Source organism: Patagioenas fasciata, chromosome 4, assembly GCF_037038585.1.
Source record: "Patagioenas fasciata isolate bPatFas1 chromosome 4, bPatFas1.hap1, whole genome shotgun sequence".
Taxonomy (NCBI): domain Eukaryota; kingdom Metazoa; phylum Chordata; class Aves; order Columbiformes; family Columbidae; genus Patagioenas; species Patagioenas fasciata.
In genome coordinates, this window is record NC_092523.1 from 41,174,974 (window position 1) to 41,193,800 (window position 18,827).

Genomic DNA, 18,827 nt, shown 5'->3' on the forward strand with positions numbered 1-18,827 from the left:
AAGCTTTGGCCAAGGATGTTTGCTCAAGGAAGGCTAATTTGAATGCAGGACCCCTCTAGATAAAATAGCACAGTGCTGTGAATTCTTCTCTATTCATAAAACTTATGAACTAGCTTTGTCTGTCTCACAGGATTTGAGAGAGTGAATGAAGCTGTAGTGCATTTCTAGAAACATAAAATACAACAAAAGACAGGATCTAGGAATTGTAGACCTGACATGATGGACACAGACTTCTCCCAGTGCCTGCAACCTCCCTCCCTCTGCACAGTCCCCATGCTGAAGTTCCTCTGGCTCTCTTCAGCAGTTCCACCTCCTGCTATCCAACATTTTAATTTTTTGTTCAAATAGCAAAAATGCCAAGTATCCAGTCTCCAGACGTTCAGCTTCTTTCAGATACTTTGGTAATGAGGTGTGGTAACGAAGACTAAGTAAACTTTTATGACTGTTGAATATCCTTTATGATATTATGGTTTTGTTTATTTTAAAAGGAAAAAAAAATATTTGGGCCCCACAACTCATCTAATCTGTTTGGTTTTTGAAAGCTCCAAACATTTGCCACAATGTTCCTCAAGGATAAAATTAGAGTTTAGTCACTCCAGCCCACTATCATTTGAAGAGGTTGATTACAGTTCTGCCTGATCTCATTTGGTAACACAATCATTCTACTTAAACAATTACATGATTAGCAAGCTAGTTCACAACTTTAATACACAAATGATACTTTCCTCAAGAAAACAGGAAACTAAAAAGTAATCAAACCTCAAACGGCATTTCTGTCTCATCAGGTTTGAGATGCAGCCAGGCAACTCTTGCCTGTAACTCAAGCTAGATGCCTGGAATACAAAACAAAGATGTAAAGCTAGAAGCCAAAATGTACTGAGAGCACAACAACCCATTTTTCCTGCCTCCTCACAACGCAAGAACAGCACAGATCCTTCTGGCAGGATGCAGAAGACTTAGAAACACATTTGTGTTACAGTCATTGATTTAGTTATGACTAGTTCACAATGGAGAAACTGTAACAGGGGCAGGACAAAACCCGCTTTGCCATCAAATTGACTGGGTCAATATCAATCATGCTGAGCTTTGAGCCGCCAGAATTCCACTAACAGTAACCACAGTAGGCAACTTAAAGCTAGTACTAACTGTGGCACAGACATCTCGTTGTAAAAGAAAACAAAACAAAACACCAAACCCAAGACCAAACCACAACCCACTCAAGCCACCCAAAATAAAACCACAAGTCTTTAATGAGAAGGGAACAGTCATTGAAGAAAGTCCTTGCTCATTTCCAGCAGAAACTGCAGAAAGTTCGCCACACTTCACTACGAGCTGTACTTGCAAATATAAAGCCAGCAACACCAGCACGGCCATCCCTGGCAAACTCTTACTAAATTGCTGTCAGTGGGAGTTTTGCATGGCCCTCGAAAAGAAATCACTACTGTATCTCCAGGGGTCATTTTACAAGGAAATATGATTAACCTAGTTGGTCTGTGCTCCAGATCTATATTGCATGGGAAAGATAGGCTAATGTAGACATTATGAATGTGGAACCATCATCCTTTTTGACAAAAAAAAAAAAAAACAGCTATAAAAATAGTTTGGTACAAAGAATGCACCTTAAAACAAAAATACGCTTATTCTTCTCAGTAGAAATAATGTTGCAATTTATCCCATAACATATAAATTTTAAAAAAAGACTATGATTGCCACAAGACACTATCTTCTGTTACATTTTCTTTCTGATCAGACATAACACCTCTTGTTCCATGATTCTTATTATCTTTGAGTCTTTTACAGTCATCTCAAGATTTCAAGGATGGAATTCACAAGTTAAATAGGCATTCATATGTTTATTCTCACAGGCCAGGGTGTCTCTACTCAGTATTCAGTTACTCAGTTTTGGACAGACTGCTAACATGACGTTTTCAGGCTCGCTGGTTATCCTGCCACCAGGGGCACAGTCTTCAGGGACATTTTGTGGTATTAGAATGGAGATTGGACCTGGTTTCACTTTTCAGTGCATTATTGTATTTTAGTACGTTTAATGCTTCTTCTCTTTTAGTGCATTAGTTTACAAATGTCTGTATGTTTCAAAAGATTTGCACACTAACAAGTGGAATCCTATTCTGAAATGTTTCAAAAAGACGGACCAAATTTCAAAGACATAGTGATTAGTTAAATTTCCTAAGGAACTAGATGTAAATTATTATAGAGCACATCTGTCAGCCTCTCTTCCAATTATTTATAATTTATTGGCAAAACCTCCCAGAATATTTGTAAAGATATTAAGATTCTACAGGTTTTATGAAAAACAGTGGCCATTTACAGAAAAGATCTAAAATTTAATGTCCCCCCTACAGAAACGGGTGTAGCAAAGGTCAAGTTATCTATCTCGCCTGCCAACTTACCAATTAGCCAGTGTTGTTCAAAGCCATGCACAGTATACACTGCCTCACATCTTAAAGACAGAGGAAAAACTAAAGATGCCTGGAAATGTGATAGAAACATGAATTATTGCAGTAACATTTAAGGAAGATGAGGAAGTGTGATTGTCTTGACAGAGTGGCCTGAAGACAGAGGGAGGCCTGCAGGTTGGCTGGCCCACAGAAGACAAAGAGGGTATTGGCAAAAGGGACAGAGAAGCCCAGAGGACATAGTGGTTTGCAGCACCAAGGATGCTGGATGCAGAACACAGGAAAAAGAAACCAGGTGTTACCAGCTCCTCTACTGACATTTTGTCTTTTGCTCTTCTGCCTGTCACCCTTTGCTTCTTCCTTCCTTTACCCAACGGCTTCCAGATTAAGAGAAGAAGTATACGCTAAGAGAAAAAAATATAAAGTTTGCTGAAAATCAACTTCGGAAGTACAATTTATTACATCAAAAATGTGTAAAATATTTTTTCACAAATATGAACAAATATTAACACACATTATAATAATAGAAATCCAGGGAATTCAGTAATTGGAGGGCATCTTTGGTCAAATGTGTTTTTGATGGTTCTTTTCCCTGTGCAACTTCTCCTTAGTAAAAGTTGTGCAAGGAAGCAATGAAATGTACGTAAGAATGAAATGGCTTCAAGAGGGGGGGGTCTTCTTGTGTAAAAATGTGCAAACCCTACAGTTTCCTGCTTGTGGCTGGAAGTGAGAATGAGTAAATGCTTCGATGTAACTGCAAATCTGTTTGTTTCAGCCCTGGTGCCAGCCTATTCCAGCCGCTCCATGTCAAACACTTCATCCGTAAGAGGGCAGTGCCGTACATCAGCACATATAACCCATTTTTTTTCACAGACATTATATTTGTTTGAAAATTAACTACTGCTGCTGCTCAGGAAGTAACATATTTATCTGATACTCTTCAGAATGTTTACTGCTTTGGCTAGTATCCCAAAATATATTTAGTATTCTACAGACTTTACACAAAACACTATCAAAGACCAGCCCTGATAAAGAGCTGATCTTTTTATCCTGCTTCCCTGAACTTTCATCTTGCTGCCCTGGTACACCACATGTATTATAAATTCCTCTACCATTTTAATAAATATTTTACATTCCTTAGGCAGCAAACTAAGTTTAGACAACATTAATTGTGTTGCTTACAAAACTATGCTGGAAAGGTTGGCAAATAACCACCATCCAACCTTGAAGATATCTTTTGGAAAAGCTATGGCCAAAAGTGAAATCCAGTTGCAAGATGAACTTTCGTTTAGATTCAACAAGTCCCTGTTTTAAATGTACTGATTATCCTTCTTTCTGTAGCAGCAGCGCTCACATGGCAAGACAGAGGAATACTATGAGATGTGGGAATATACTTACGCATCAGACGTTTATACCCTTCTCTTCTATTTATGTTAAAATGCTCCCTGGAAAGCACAGACACAGACCAGAACCCCATCTGTATCAGTTTTCCTAAACTCCAGAATTCACGGGGGAGGAAACCTTATTTCTTAATGAACTGTAGATATTTTGCACTTTCAATATTTCTATTACTAAAAAGTGAGCACATATTCAGAAATCCTAATAATCACAGAATACTATTACCATAGGAAACAACCAAACTAACAAATCCAGAAAGCAAGACAGAAAAGCCTGTCATGCAATCAACTTACGCAAACCTACACAACAGATAAAAAAAGAAAAAAGAAAGGTTTTTATATACACATGAAGTTTGTGAAGAATGATAAGAAACTTGAATAGCGCAAAAGCACACACAAGAAGGAAGCTTTTGGATTGCTTTCTTTTTGAGTTGCAGCTGACAAGATCTTTAACTGGAACTTACACATTTGTCTAGATTTTTTTTCACCATCCATGCACAAGGTGCCTCATCTGATTTTAAAAGTGCATTTTAAAAAACAGAGTTTTGTTGTTTTCTTTTGTGATAGTTTATCTGTGCCTCTGGGTTTACTTCCCCCTGAATTCCAAGTCTTGTAGAGAAGTATGTCATTGAAAAAATGCCTCCAAAGCAAGCACTTCTTGCATGTGTGTGTGTCTATTTTGGGGCAGTTTCTAACCTCAGCTGATTGTTTAATTGAGCAATAGTAACAAATTAACTCTGTGTCGTCCTGAGAGAGGCACAACTCCCGAGATTATAGCTTTATTCCGCATTAAACCTTATCACAGAATGGTCTGCCAGGGCCCGGGCAAGCAGGGCCACACCCGCGGGCCCAAGGGCTGTGCCAGGACACCCACCTGTTTGCCTCCGCCGCCTCACGCAGGCCCACGGCCGCCCCAAGGTCCCGCGCCCCTGCCTCAGCCATTCCCACCGACCAGCTGCGCCCTTCGCACCGGGAGCAGAGGGCGCACAGCCGGGGGCCAGGCCCGGGTGACCCGCCGGGAGAGGCTCCCTCGCCCTACGTACGCCCGCTCCGCCTGAGGAGCGTACCCTTGGCCAGGCCGCCGCATGCTCTGGGCACCCCGGCTCCTCCTTCCGCGGGGCCTGGCAGCCGCAGACCCGCACCCCGGGACGCATTTACGGACCCAATCACCCGCCCTCCTCAGCCCCCTGCCACCCCCAGGCTTTCAGCAGGAGCCCCAGGTGCCCGGCCGGGCCTCAACCCTCAGGAACCAGGCGGATTCCCCGTCAACAGCCACCCCGAAGCACCTGGCTAGGGGGGATGTGCGGGAAGGTGCGGTCGCCACGGCCCGGCCCCGCCCTTCCGTGAGGGGAGGTGCTGCCGCTGAGGGGAGGTGGCTCGGGCTGGGGGCCGCCCTCCTCGCGGCCCCCTCGGCGGGGCGGTGCCGGGCGGGGCGGTGCCGCCCCTCGCGTCAGCCCTGCGCGGCGGGTCGGGGAGGGGACGGGAGCCTCCGTGCTGCCGCGGCGGGAGAGGCACCGGTGGAGCCGCCGGCGGCGGCGGCTTCTCACGGGAACAAAGCGGGGGCGGCGTAGTTCCTCCGGCCCGCTGCGGCGCCGCACGGTGAGAGTCGGGAGAGGGATGAGGAAGGGGGCGGTGTTCGGCCTCCCCAGGGACCCTCCCGCGCCCCCTGAGGGGCGGCTCAGTGCGGCGGAGGAGCCGCAGGCCCGACCCCCCTTCCCTTCAGCCGCGCGGGGCGGGGTGACAGCCCTCCGCCCTGGGCCTGCCCCCTCTCCCCCGCCGCGGGATGCACCTCACGGGGGTGTCGGCCCCGCTCGCCCCTGTGCCCGGCGGGCCCGCGGAGGGGTGCGGACAGCCTGCCGCGAGGTCTGTCTGTCTGCGAATCGCTTTTAAGGGAGGGAGTGGGGAAGCAGAAATACTTAAGGGAGCCGCTATGGACGCGGAGCCCGAGCGCAGGTGGGTGCAGGGGCCAGTGCCGCGACACGCGTCCGGCGCCCGGGGAGCCGAGCGAGCCGCTTCCGCAGGCCGGCGGCGGGGGCTGGGCGGAGGCACTCAACTTCTCCCGGAGCCTGGCTCCGGCAGCCCCCGGGGGGTCGGACGAGGCTGCGCGGCTGACCATGGCTGTGCCGCCGCGGGAAGCGCTGTGGCAGCGGCCGGGCCCGGGCTGGGGCTGCCTGGCTGCGCCGAGTCTGCGGGCGCGTAGCGGTGGCGACGGCCGAGCTCAACAAGCCGTTCTCTTCCCTGCGGAGCAGCCTGGCTTGACTTCCCATAGAATGTTGTGTTATAGGAGGCTTTTTGGTGGCGGTATTTATTTTCCCTCCCTTTTCCCAACCCCTCGCTGCACACGGGCTGGCCGGGGGCTCGTCCCTGTGCTGTGGCCGCACACGCAGCGCTCGCGTTGTCCTGACGATGGGGCAGCGGCGCTTCCTGCTGTAAATCACTTAGCGATAGTTTTTGAAGCGCTTCCTTAAAGGCGGCACAGGAATGAACCCTCTTGTTAGTGTCTGTGGTAAGCTTAAAGCCCTGTGAGCTAAAGGCTGTTTTCCACGCTGATGTGTGTAATGCGCTGTTTTCACAGAAATGGTATAAATGTAGTCTGCTCTTCTTTGCTTACTTTTGGCATAAATGTAATTCCCCTTGCTATGCCCCGTTGGTGTATGCTCTGTTTTGGACCAGGTTGTAGTTACCTTTACTGTCTTGTTGTGGAAAAAGCTAGTTTTAAAAAGATGTTCAGCAATACCAGTCTATTAAGCAAGAACTATGAAAAGTAAGATTTGTTATAAAGGTGTACTTGGGATAGCTCTTCATTCTGGAGTACTTTAAGAAAATAGAATTACTCAAGATTAAAATTTATGGGGACTTGTATTTTAAAATCTTAGCTGTTAGCCTTTGTTCTTATGTTTTACTTAAATAGATACTGTAGATTGCTATTATTATTGCTATTTTTATGTCTCTTGTTTATTGAAAATATCTACTGAATTAGTCTAGGGACTTTTTATTTTGCTCTTTGTGTGAACATCTTTATATAAGATAATCTTGTTAATTCCTTTTCCCTTTGATTAATGCTTTTTTCCCCTCAAAAAATTTCAGAGCACGGGTAGAAGAGGAATGGATGTAACATGATATCCTTGGAGTGCTCAAAACACACAAATTCTTCAAAGATTTGTTTTTTGGTTAAGTAATACAGAGAAAATGGATGAATCAGCTTTGCTGGATCTGTTGGAGTGTCCTGTGTGCTTGGAACGCCTTGATGCTTCTGCAAAAGTCTTGCCTTGCCAGCACACATTTTGTAAACGCTGTCTCCTGGGCATTGTGAGCTCTCGAAATGAGCTTCGATGCCCGGAGTGCAGGACTTTAGTGGACTGCAGCGTTGACGAACTGCCCAGTAATATTTTGCTTGTTAGACTACTGGATGGCATCAAACAGAGGCCACGCAAACCCGTTGCTGGTGGTGGAACTGGTAGTACAAATGCTTTAAGAGTCCCCATCAACACTGTAGCTAATAGCGGATCAAAGGACCTGCAGAGCTCTCAAGTTGGACAGCAGCAAAGGGTGCAAGCACGGAGCCCTCCTGTTAGGGTAAGTACCCTGTGATGATGATGTTTTGTTGCAATCATACATTTCCCTGCCCTGTTTCAGAATAGTTGGTGGCCTCTGCTTCAGGTTAAGGGTAGTCCTTATGTAATGGCAACACAGGGTAGAATTGGTTTAGAATTCTAGCAGCTTCAGCAGCATCAAAACCAGTCTAGCCTTCTCCAGAACCTTAAGATGTTTACCATGAAACCTTGCATTTGCAAGAACTCTTCAATTGAAACCAGAACAAAGTACCCATATGACTTGTTTAGGTATTTTTGTGTCAACTGTTGTAAATAACTGTATTTCAGAGATGACTTCCCCAGAAAGGCTTCTGGTGCAGCAATGTACTGCATATGTGTATGACTGCACTTCAGAGTTTCTCCAAGCCTTATTAGAAAAAATAAAACTGAATATGGAATATTCTGTCTCTTCTTTTTTTTTTTTTCTTTCCAAATGTTCTATAATATCCTGTTGTGCAACATTTGCATTTCCAGATGTTGTAGAGAGTGGAAAGTGATAACATATGGAATGTTGCTTCAATTTATTAGTTATGCTGTACCGTGTACCATTAAAATTGTGACCATGTGCATTCCTCATGCAATTAACTGATACTCAGTGTATATTAGTGATAGACTTCAACATTTGACAGTAAGTCTGAATATATCTTTGTTCCTGGGGTTTCATAACCATTCTTGTTTTCTTTCCTTTGGGAGACAGGGAAAGATGATATTCTCATCTTTTCTCCACTTTGTCCGGAGCCTTTTGTACTAGGAAGGCAGTATTTTTAAGAACATGAGCTTACTCTGAGGGATTAGGAGAGAGATAACATGAACGTTTATTTTTCTCTATGAAAAATCTTCTTATTTAAAAAAAAAAAAGTCCAGAAAGCAAAATACTAATTTAATGGACAGCGTTGGAGTGAATGCCCTTTGTGTTTTGCTAACTATAACATCAAGATGGTTGCAAATACGGTTTCTTTCTGGGAATTGGAGAGGAAAATCTGTTTCTAGATGAGTGGCAGAGTCAGATTTCCTAAACTAATTTTGCTGAAGGGGAACTAGTAAATGAAAGTTGCTGTTATGTTAAATGAAGTGAATGTGGATGACGGCTGTCAAGTCATAAACATTTTGCTTATACCCTGAAGTAATACTAAGCTCATAATTGCCCTTTCAGAGGATGCCATAATTTTCAGAAAAAGTTAATACAGCATATACTGCAGCGTGACTTCCTGAACTGTATCAATGACTATGGAGCTACCAGCCCTGTTATTGCACAGTGCTATGTACATTGCATTTTCTATATATATGTGGTGACACATGGCAATAGACAAACAAATGGTTCCTTGAATCTTAAAACTAATGAAGCTGGCTGGGTGGTGGGGATTAAAAAATGCTGTGCCTTATATCTCCCCCACTGCAATAATCCTGTTTCTTCCTGTAACCTCTATAATCTTTCACTCCTGTAACAGTGGCAATTTCTCCCTGCAAGTTCTTAACCTCTTTCAATTCCCTGCTATTTTGATGTATAAAGCCTTCTGCTCTACCTGATGGAAAACTCTGATTGCTGACTGCCCAGCTCTTCTGTTCTGAGCAGCCAGTTTGCCTGGGAGAACAAATAATAGTTACGGTCATGTTGCAGCTTTCTCTCTGTTACAGATGCTAATTTAATGCTTTTCTCTCTTTTTTTTTTTTTTTTTTTTTTTTTTTTTTTTTGTTCAAGTGAAAACCTTCGGCTAGGTTGACAGTTTGGAAGAGCTGTAAGAACAGCAGCCTGTGCTGTCAAATCTGCTTGGGACTGGTCATCAGGAGCAAGTTATTGAGGGCTGTTGAGGGACTGTGACCACATGAGTTCTTGTTTCCTTCCAAGGAGCTTATGAAAATTTTAGGGAACTTACTTTGAAATTTATGCTCATACTATTCATCTTGTCATTTTCACAAAGTATGTCAAACAGGTATTATCTTAAGTTCCCTATGGCAGTTTTATAAAGGTATGCTTATTGCAGGAGTCTCTGACATAGCTGTGTGCATAAGTTGATAGATGTTGGAGGGCTGTTCTAATTTCTCTGCTGGAGGATAGATTTAAGGTGATAAACATTTAACTTTTCCCTTGAATTTTTATGTGTCTAAGACATACCAGTTTTGCTAGTTTATTTATAGTTGGAGTTTCTGAAGTTAGGGTTGTCTTCTCAGCAGAACTTAGAGCAGAGTTGTCTAGAAAGTCTGAAATCTTATCACTGTTGAAAATACTTTTTATTAATGTTTTCAGCTGTTCACTGGACCGAGCGTAGGCAGGAAAAGATAAGCAAAGGGTTCAAATTATTTCCCTTTCCAAAATAAAAGCTTGAATAGCTCAAAACTTGGCTATGCCTAATGGAGTTGATGCTTATGCTGAGTAAGTATTGATGGTGTAATTTGAGTATATTATACTGTATATCAGTGGAAAATCTTATTGAGAAACGATACAGTGCAGACAATGGAGAAGTCCTAAATATTTTCCCTTTTTTCTTGTTTTTATTCTGGAAAACTGATAGAAACACCTGGTAATATCACTTGTCGTGAAGTCGTCTTGAAATGAGAGGGTAAAAGAACATTAAAGGCTATTAGAAGATGCTCATTTAGGTGTTAAAGAGGGCTTTCTGACTGCTTCAATAAATTCTTGCTCTGTGCATTCCTAAAACTGTTTTTCTGTCGAAAACTACTGCCATCTGAGATGTTTGCAATTAATTCTTTTAAACTGAGGAGGAAAGAAAACCACACAAACAGAAGATTGTTCCGTGAGTTTTCTGCTAATGCTCAACTGTGTTGCATTGTAACATAAACCCACATGTCCATGTTCATGCTTGTGTAACACAGGAAAGCAACAGTAAAATTTTAAATTCTCACATCCATAGTGCTGCAGCAGCAGTGGTCATTTGTGACCCAGTAGGCTTGCCTGGACACTGCCCAAGTGCATCTGGGTTCTCCTGCCCCAGCTGTGATGTTTGAGCTGAGCACACAACTTGGGACAGCAGGGATAATGGGCCACCTTCTGGTCTGGGAGAACTTGAGCAGGTCAGTCTTCGCTGGCTGTTGGACTCAATGCATGATGTTAGCAATTTATTTTATGCTAACCAACCTGGAGAAATCAGCTCACACAGTTTGACTGTCTAGCAGGATTCAAAAACCTGGTAGGACCTAAACAAGTGCTGCTCTTATAGCAACGGCACTCGCTACCCTACTGAGATCCTAGCAGAACCTAGTAATCAAACGAAACTTCTTAATGATCAGAAGACATCAATGGGATGGAAAATGTGCGTTCATAGACCAATAACTTTATTAAAGGATTGAAAATAAATATGGAGATTGCCGAGCATAACAGCAGGTGTAGATTAGAACAGATATTTAAATAATCTCTGAACAAGGGTTAGCACAATAAAGCAGTACATAGAAATGTCATATTAATAAACATCTGCTGGTCAGGTACTCTTAGAAAAGGCTTGCTTTGTGATAAGGTAAGTCTTTCTAAATCGCATACGCACGCTTTTGTTTCCTCTCATACTTTCTGAAATAGCAGATTCTACTTCTACATTTACAATTGCTTGTACAAATTTAATTACTTCTCTGTAACACTTTTGTATCCTATGTTAAGCTAGATAAAATTTAATGGAGATTATAAATATAAAAGGAAAATAGACCATCTCTCATGGTGTTAATGTGTTTCCTCTCTGAGATAAGTAATTAAGTAAAGAGAGGGAGGATAAGCAAAAGGAGGAATTGTCTCAGTATCCAAAGGCATTGGTCTGGGACTGAGAGCTTCCGGGCCCGATTCCTGGCTCTGCCACAGACATCCTTTATAACCTTGCACAGAGGCATTCAAAGCTCTTTGTGCCTCTGTTTCCCATCTGCAGATATGACTGATAGTACTTCCTTTGTTTGATTCTCTATTTAAACTGTATACTCTTAAGGGCAGAGATTGACTTCTTTATTTTGGATGGATCTGTAGGGTATTTTACAATGGCTCCACAGTCTCAGTTGAGCTCAGTAGATACTGCTGCTCACTCTTTTAATTGTCGACTTCCACATTACTGGTGAGCTGTTCATAATCCATTTCCTGTACCAAAGATGTGCTTAGTGTTACATAATTAAAAGGAGTTAATTTTGTGTTTGGATGTTTAGTAGGAAATCACACAAATACCTCAGTGAGGAAAAGCCAGACACTTAAAAAATCTGTGCAACTGATGTTCCATTCTACAGCTAGAAAAGTCTGCATCCAACTGGCACACTACTGTGTAGATGTGGACTTGGATGGGTTTCGAAAAGAATAAAAAGAGAATATCTAACATGAATGGTGTTGGTAGTACATAAATATTTAGTTCCATACTTTGAACCTCGATAGCAATTTTTAACCTGCCAGCTAACATTAATCTGCTTGATAAATTAGTTGTGAAACTAGTATAATCCCTTTATTTAGAAAATAAATAGGTTTTGAAGTAAGTTCATTTAAAAACTAAAGCCCAAATCCACAGCATTTGTGATACTTAAATATTTTCTTCAATTTTGTTTCCAATAACTTTTTTCTGGTGTATTAGTGGAAGATACTATCGTATGATTACTTTGTTTTCAGATGGAAGGGGCCGGGGGAGGGCTGGTTTTATTTCCTTTCATTTTCCAGTTTAATATTCCTTCATTTCTGTAGATTTGTTTAAAACGGCCTGCCTGAAATAAATTGGTGTCTTTTTTTTTTCCACTGTAATTTGGCTGATGAGTTACAGGTTATTGCTCAAAAAGCTTTGATCATTCAGAAAATTTAAACTTCTACACAAAAAGGAAGTTTAAAGCCATTACTTTTTAACAGGCTTGTGAAGGGGAGCAGGTTTTTTTACGAGAATAAAAATATTTTAATTTTTCTCTTATTGCCACAGAAATGAAGTACCAATAAAATTACCTTACATAGGTGGTTAGCAAAGTCAGTCAGCAGTGCTGTTGCTGTGTTTCTGTAGCGTGGTGCCTGGCCTTCTACAATGGGTACCTCTTGCTCAGCGGCTTCACAGCCATCCTGTGCGGCAGGAGGAGCTGAAGGGCCTGGTTGGGCTGGGGTCAGCTGGAAATCCTTCTCCCCTCTCCTTTACCTGAGTGAAATGGTTTCCACATGGTACTTCCTTTTCTTACCCGTGTTCAGTGTATTGATAGCAACTGTGGAAAATGGCAAGCCTGAAACTGCAGCTGTGATAATAAAGCTGGAAACTTGTTATGTTCAATTGTTTGTCTTCCTTTTGATGGACTTGCCTTTGTAGTGCATTTGGCCTTCTCCTTATGATATGCTTAACACCTTCCTTGGTCTTTTCCTTGGCTCTGTTGTTGTTCTGTATTCAAACATTCTCTTGCCTCTGATCTTAGTGTACTACTTCCAAGAAAAAGAAAACATATCTTTCTTCCCACTTGTGTCTAATTTGTCATTGACTGTGTCAAACATAGGGGAAAATAAAATACTCAATAAGAAAGAAAATGGTCTATTGAAGTATCTGGACTACAGACACTCTTGTGATATTTATGACTAAATCTGCTGAATGAATGAGGAGCATAAAGTGTAGGTTAATATTACTGTATTGCTTAGCTTCCTTTGGTTCAAAAGTTTATTTTATTTTATTTTTTTCTTCTTTAAATTGTTGCTTATATGCACATTCTACTATGGGTAAGAATGCATCTCTGTAATTAAAGCTGAAAAGTCATCTGGTCATCTGGTCAGCCCTGTTCACCTTGTACACCTTGTTACTGGTTGCAGGAAGGAAAAGTGTACATCTGTTATGTCTCAGTTCCTGTCAGATGCCTCTTTGTTAACAGACAAAAAAGCATCACCTCAGAAAATCAGCAGTAAATTCTTGGGTCAGTTGTATTAGATCAGTTTCTTTGCTTTTTGTCATATTACCGAATCAGGATCTTTTTGGAGATCAGGGCTTTTTGGACTGAGAATGGCTGCTTTGAGGTGAGCTGGATAATTTTAGGAAGCAAGTGGCCTTGAGGTGGGACAATCGTGCATCCCAGGGAAGTAGTACTCCTTTCTGGTCTTTTCTTTCTTCATCGTCCAAACTCATGAAGATTGCTTCAGCCTTTCTGATCTGCCTGAACAAGCAAACAGATGCCTTGACTCTGGCATGGTGATGTCCTGTGTGTTACTTACGTATTTCCACCTTCCTATAGATCTAAGAGGGATGGGGGAAAAAAGCTGCTTCAAACGCAGCTTCTGAGAGATGATGTGTGCTCTGTTAGGAGCGCCATGTTACGATTTTGTGCAACTAGTAGACTTCAGTTATACTTCAGTGTCTGCAGTCCAAGCCTGAAGCGTTAGGACAAGGAAGTAATAGCTTCACTACCCTAGAAGTCATTTGTTCTGCTCTGGTTTCCAGCTGTATCAAATTCTGGCCCAGCAGTGCTGACAGTTGAAGTTATCATCTTGGCAGACATCTCCTAGACACAGCACTGTCTGTGCAACCAAAATCCTGCGTGTAGAGGGGGAGATGGCAGCACCGTCCTCTGTTTGATTGTCAGACTGAACAGTGGGGCTAGTTCTAGTTAGAGCCTTGCTGGCACTGAGAGTGCCTGAATAACTGCTTTCATTTATCCTCATCCCATAGATGTTGCTGGGGCTGCCATGCAGTTTGGACATGAAGCCCCTAGCTGGTCTTGGTCAGCACAGGGGCAAACAGTTAAGCCTGTTTTCTCTTCTGCATGCTCTTAAATGCCAGGAAATTGTCAGGACTGGGAAGATGCTCTGGAGATAAGGCCAATCACTCCAAAGAGAGAATTTGGAATTCTTTGATATATGATGCTTATATGCATATCATTAAAATGTCATTCAGTGTTTCCTGGAAACGTGTATTTGGATTCTACAGTCAAGGGGAAGATGAAACACAGAAGTCAAAGTCAACTCTTCATGTTTCATTTACAGAGACTGTTGCCAAATTGTCTCAGAATCTGAGCCTGCTAGGTACATGAAAATCAACTGTGGCACATATGAGCAATCCACCATGGAAATAACTTATCCTTGTACCCTTAGAAGCTTAGGACTGTGACACTCATTTGACACTTGTGGCGCTCAAGCATGTGATTTGTTATCCAGAGTTCAGTTGTTGTAGCATAAGAGTATGAAGACTTCAGAATTTTAAGTAATTTAATTTCTTGTCTTGGTCTTCATTCCTGTCTTATTTGGCCCTTGATTAATTCCTCACCGTGAACAACTATAGTATATGCACTTAAACTCTCAAGTATAAAAAACCAGAACCTGCAAGAAAGTGTCTGGTGTCCTAAAAATGAGAACAAGATTCTCTTGTCCACGTGTGGTTGCTTTTTCTCTCTTGCACAGTGACTTTGTTTAAAACAGTACTGATAGACTCAGCCTTCCATGTATCATTTTTAAATTTTGGTGTAAATTGGTGTTTGCTTTTTAATTGAACTAAAAATTCTGGTCTGATATTTAACTGTTTTTTCCATCTTCCAAGTTGCCATGATTCTTCAGAGTGGAATATAGATTGTCTGGTTTTATTTTCTGTAAATATGCAAAGTATAATTTTACAGTTCCTAGCTGGGAAGTATGCTACTAATCATAAATGCATTTTGATCAAAGGTAAGTATTTCAGTGTTGCTTAAAAATTAATACAGATCTCATTTTCCTCCTCTCTGAAGTGAAGGGATGCTCCTAGTATTGCACAGAAGATAAACCAGGCATCAGAGAGTGTTCTGTTGGACTTCTTAACACCTGAAGTGCTCATTCCTCAGTCTTCAGTGTTCCTTTCCTAATAACACTGAGTTTGTTTCGTGGCATTAGTGTTGCATTAGGGTGAGGCAACTCTGCTCTTGTTTTTATGAAGAAAAGATGTGCATATTACCTTCCTCTTCTCGCACCTACACTTTCAAAATATACATGTGCATTAAAAGCTTTTTAAAGAACTGAAGCTCTGTTATATCTTGTGTGAATCACAGTTTTATAAGATGAGCTTTTGAAAAGCTCAGGTTAAAGGAAAAACTATTCACTCCTACCAGACTTCCAAGCTGCTGAACAGAAGGAACATAGTCTTACTTACACAGAGGAGCGAGAAGATCAATACTGAACAATTTGAAATAAATCTTTTTTATTATTCTTTACTAGTGTGCTATTTTAGATCTTTAGGCTAAAGTCTGCATTTTGTTTCTATTAAAAAGCTGGGGAAGAATGAGGCACTTGTGACTGATTAAAAAGTGTTAAGATGAAAAGTATTCAAAGATAATCAGATGACAATCTGAATTGGCATATATAGGTCATAGCTGTTCTAGAAGCTTATTTTAAACGAATCCAGTAAAGGTGAGTTCCATGCACTGTGGTAATGTGCCTCTGAGTAAAGATGAAGCTTTTATTGTGAAGCTGAGAGCTTGCTAAACGAAAATCAACATGTCATGGACCTCTACAGGTTCGTGGAGGTCAGTGCTGTACTATCTCACGTGGTCTTCTTTTTCATGAGTTAGATAAAGATTCGAGAGGAGACTCTTAAATCTTATCCACACTAGCAGAGGTAAGCCATTTTCAAAACCTGTTTAATTTAACACAGTTTAAAATCCACAGCCTTATTAAGTAAACAAGCCCTCAGCCTTGCTGCCAGGTTCTGTAATCTTCTTAGATCTTTGGTCTAAGCAGGGCAGGGATAGTCAATAAGTAGATGAATAGATAATCTTTCAGAAGACATATAGCTCTTCCAGAAATACTTGTTGATATCTACACTGAGTTTTTGAGAAGTTGGGAAGTGCTGATCTGAACTTTCATTGTGTACAAGGCACACTACCACAGTACCTACAACTAGAGAAAAAAGTTGGAAGGACTATCACTTCGTTGTGTTGAGGGGGGAATGAAGGATTTTTATTTTTTTTTTTAATGCATTAATTTCTGGTTTACAGTCCAATAAAATTAAGTTTGAATTTTAATAAAAATAATGGTTTGTTTCCTTGCCATTATGCATATGAAGACTAAAAGCTGCTTTGTGGTTGTTTCACAAGCCATCTTTGAGAATCTTTCAGGCAATCAGTAGTCTGTGGACCAGAATTAAAAGACATTGGTGCAGATAATGTGGTATTGGCCACCTCTATAGGCTTGCATACTACTTCTGTTCAGTTTTGGCTCTTCCAGTTTTTTTGAACTTAAGCTGTGTCAGTCTCCTGAGCAAAGCTGCTGAGGTAGCAGAGCTGAAGGAAGGGAAAAACAGTTTATGGTGGAAGAAGGCTAACAGCAGGATCCTTGCCAAATGGGTTCAACACAAGCATGGGAGCAGAGGAGGTGGATGTGGGGTGCAAGCCAGGTCTGGGAGTTGCCAAGGGTGACCTTTGGGTGGAGAGGGAGGCAGAAGAGCTGAGCACAGAGCAAGTAGGTGACTGCTTTCGTGCCTCATGTCTCATCGAAAGAATGGGAGAAGGCCTCTGGGAGGAGATGACTGAACAGCAGGGAAACTTTAGTAATGATGGGTGATAAAGACATGAAAGGTCAAGTAATAAGGGAACAGAGGATAGTGAATTATGTTGAAAGAAAACTGTGGTAGGAGATTTGGGACATAGCAATGACGGATTGGATAGAAAATGATAGAGAGGGAAAGTGAGTTGAGTGAATGAGTTTCTGCTCACTGGAATTGAACTAGAGACCTGATGAGGTGGAGGTCCTGAAAGAACAACTTGAAAAGATAGCTTAATGTTTGAGGAAGGTTGTGGACAGCATCAAATAAAAATGTTGATATTGAGGAGCTGGCTAGACAAGAGGTGAGAACAACAAAAGTTAACTGTGTTGACTCACATGCTGTCTACATTCCTCCAGTATGTGTGTATCTTAATTTCAAAATCACAGAATCACAGAATGTTAGGGATTGGAAGGGACCTCAAAAGATCATCCAGTCCAAGCCCCTGCCAGAGCAGGAACACCTAGATGAGGCTACACAGGAAGGTGTCCAGAGTAGGAGACTCCACAACCCTCCCTGGGCAGCCTGTTCCAGTGTCTGTCACCCTCACTGTGAATACAGTGTATTTTATTTTTCATTGTTTATTTTGAAATAGTGTGTGATGTATTATGTGACACATAGAATATTTCAGTTCCAAAATGGTTGAAGAACTTCCTGTTCAGGACTGTGGGGATTATTTCTGGCATATTTCTCAAGCACTTTGAGATTCTTCACTGGATTCTAAAAGTATGAATTTTACTGCCAATAAACTATTCTCACAGTTTTTATAGAACCAATAAAGCTACAAATTTAGATCTTCCATTCAATAAAATAAAAAATATTATAGGAAAAGGCAGGCCAGTCTCCTTGGAATTGCTTGGAAACCAGAAAAGATTCTCAAAAACGAAGGGGAAAAAAAGAAAAAGAACATTTGTGATTATTCTGATTTGGTGGCATTTTCTTTCACCTTGCTTCTGTGTTTCCTCAGTCTTTTGTGTAGTCCTTCAGTTAGTAATAGCTGAAAAAAAGGATGTAAACATCCTGCCAGCATTACAGAGAGAACATGGCTGCAGTCTTACATACCGGTCTTCAGTTGTGACAGAGAAGAATAATAAATTTCGTGGGGCAGATTCTCCAAACAAAATAATAGATTATTTTCAGTATGTTTCCAGTCCCTTGGAGCAGCTCACCTTTCTGTAATATGCTTAAAAGGAGAACTATCTTTCTAGAATTACTTTTTCAAAATACATTGTTTTTGTTCAGTAAGGGAGATTTTTGTTTATTTTTACTTTTGCTAATAAGTGAAATTGTTTTTTCAGTGGAGAAATAGAATAGCTAGTGGGCTGTTTCTGGAAGCAGATTCCCAAAGCAGTTTCAAGAAATGTTTCTCTTCTCATATTGAAACCTCTGAGCCCAGGAAGAAACATAGGAGTCAATGAAAGCTGATTTCCAACTTCAGCTCCTGTTGTGGGTAAATGCTCTTCACTCAAGAAATCGTGCTTTTTCATATACTCAAGTCGGAATTATGTTGCTTGCAAGAGGGAGCTGATGTAGTTTATACTTCTGTGTTTGTTATTTTACCCGCTCCTTACCTTTATAAGGAACGGCATAAAAAGCGGAAATGGATTTTAAATGGCATAGAACCATAGAATTCTTTTTGTTGGAAAAAGTCTTTAAGATTGTAAAATCAAACTGTTAACCTAACATTGCCAAATTCACCTCTAAACCATGTCCCTAAAAACCTCATCTACTTGTCTTTTAAACACCTCCAGGGATGGTGACTCCACCACTTCCCTGAACAGCCTGTTCCAATGCCTGACAACCCTTTCTGGGAAGAAGTTTTTCCCCATATCCAATCTAAACCTCCCGTGGTGCAACTTGAGGCCATTTCCTCTTGGCCTGTCACTTGTTATTTGGGAAAAGAGACTGATGCCCACCTCACTACAACCTCCTTTCAGGTAGCTGTAGACAGCAATAAGGGTTATTCTACTAGAGTATTACGCTAAGAAACAAAAA

The 18,827-nt window shown here is 41.5% G+C and overlaps 1 protein-coding gene across 3 annotated transcripts in view; it reads left to right on the forward strand.

The window, feature by feature from the left end:
- Window positions 1–5,254: 5,254 nt before the first annotated feature.
- The window catches only part of SH3RF1 (SH3 domain containing ring finger 1), an 87,402-nt gene continuing 73,829 nt past the window's right edge, over window positions 5,255–18,827 (forward strand). Inside the window, exons 1-2 of one of the 3 annotated variants that reach the window (XM_065837497.2) lie at window positions 5,255–5,413; window positions 6,902–7,390. In XM_065837497.2, the coding sequence (XP_065693569.2) occupies window positions 7,004–7,390 (387 nt within the window). In that variant the 5' untranslated portion in view covers window positions 5,255–5,413; window positions 6,902–7,003. Of the gene's footprint in view, window positions 5,414–5,547; window positions 5,768–6,901; window positions 7,391–18,827 lie in introns of those variants that run through there. The other 2 variants (XM_065837499.2, XM_065837498.2) reach the window with 2 other exon arrangements.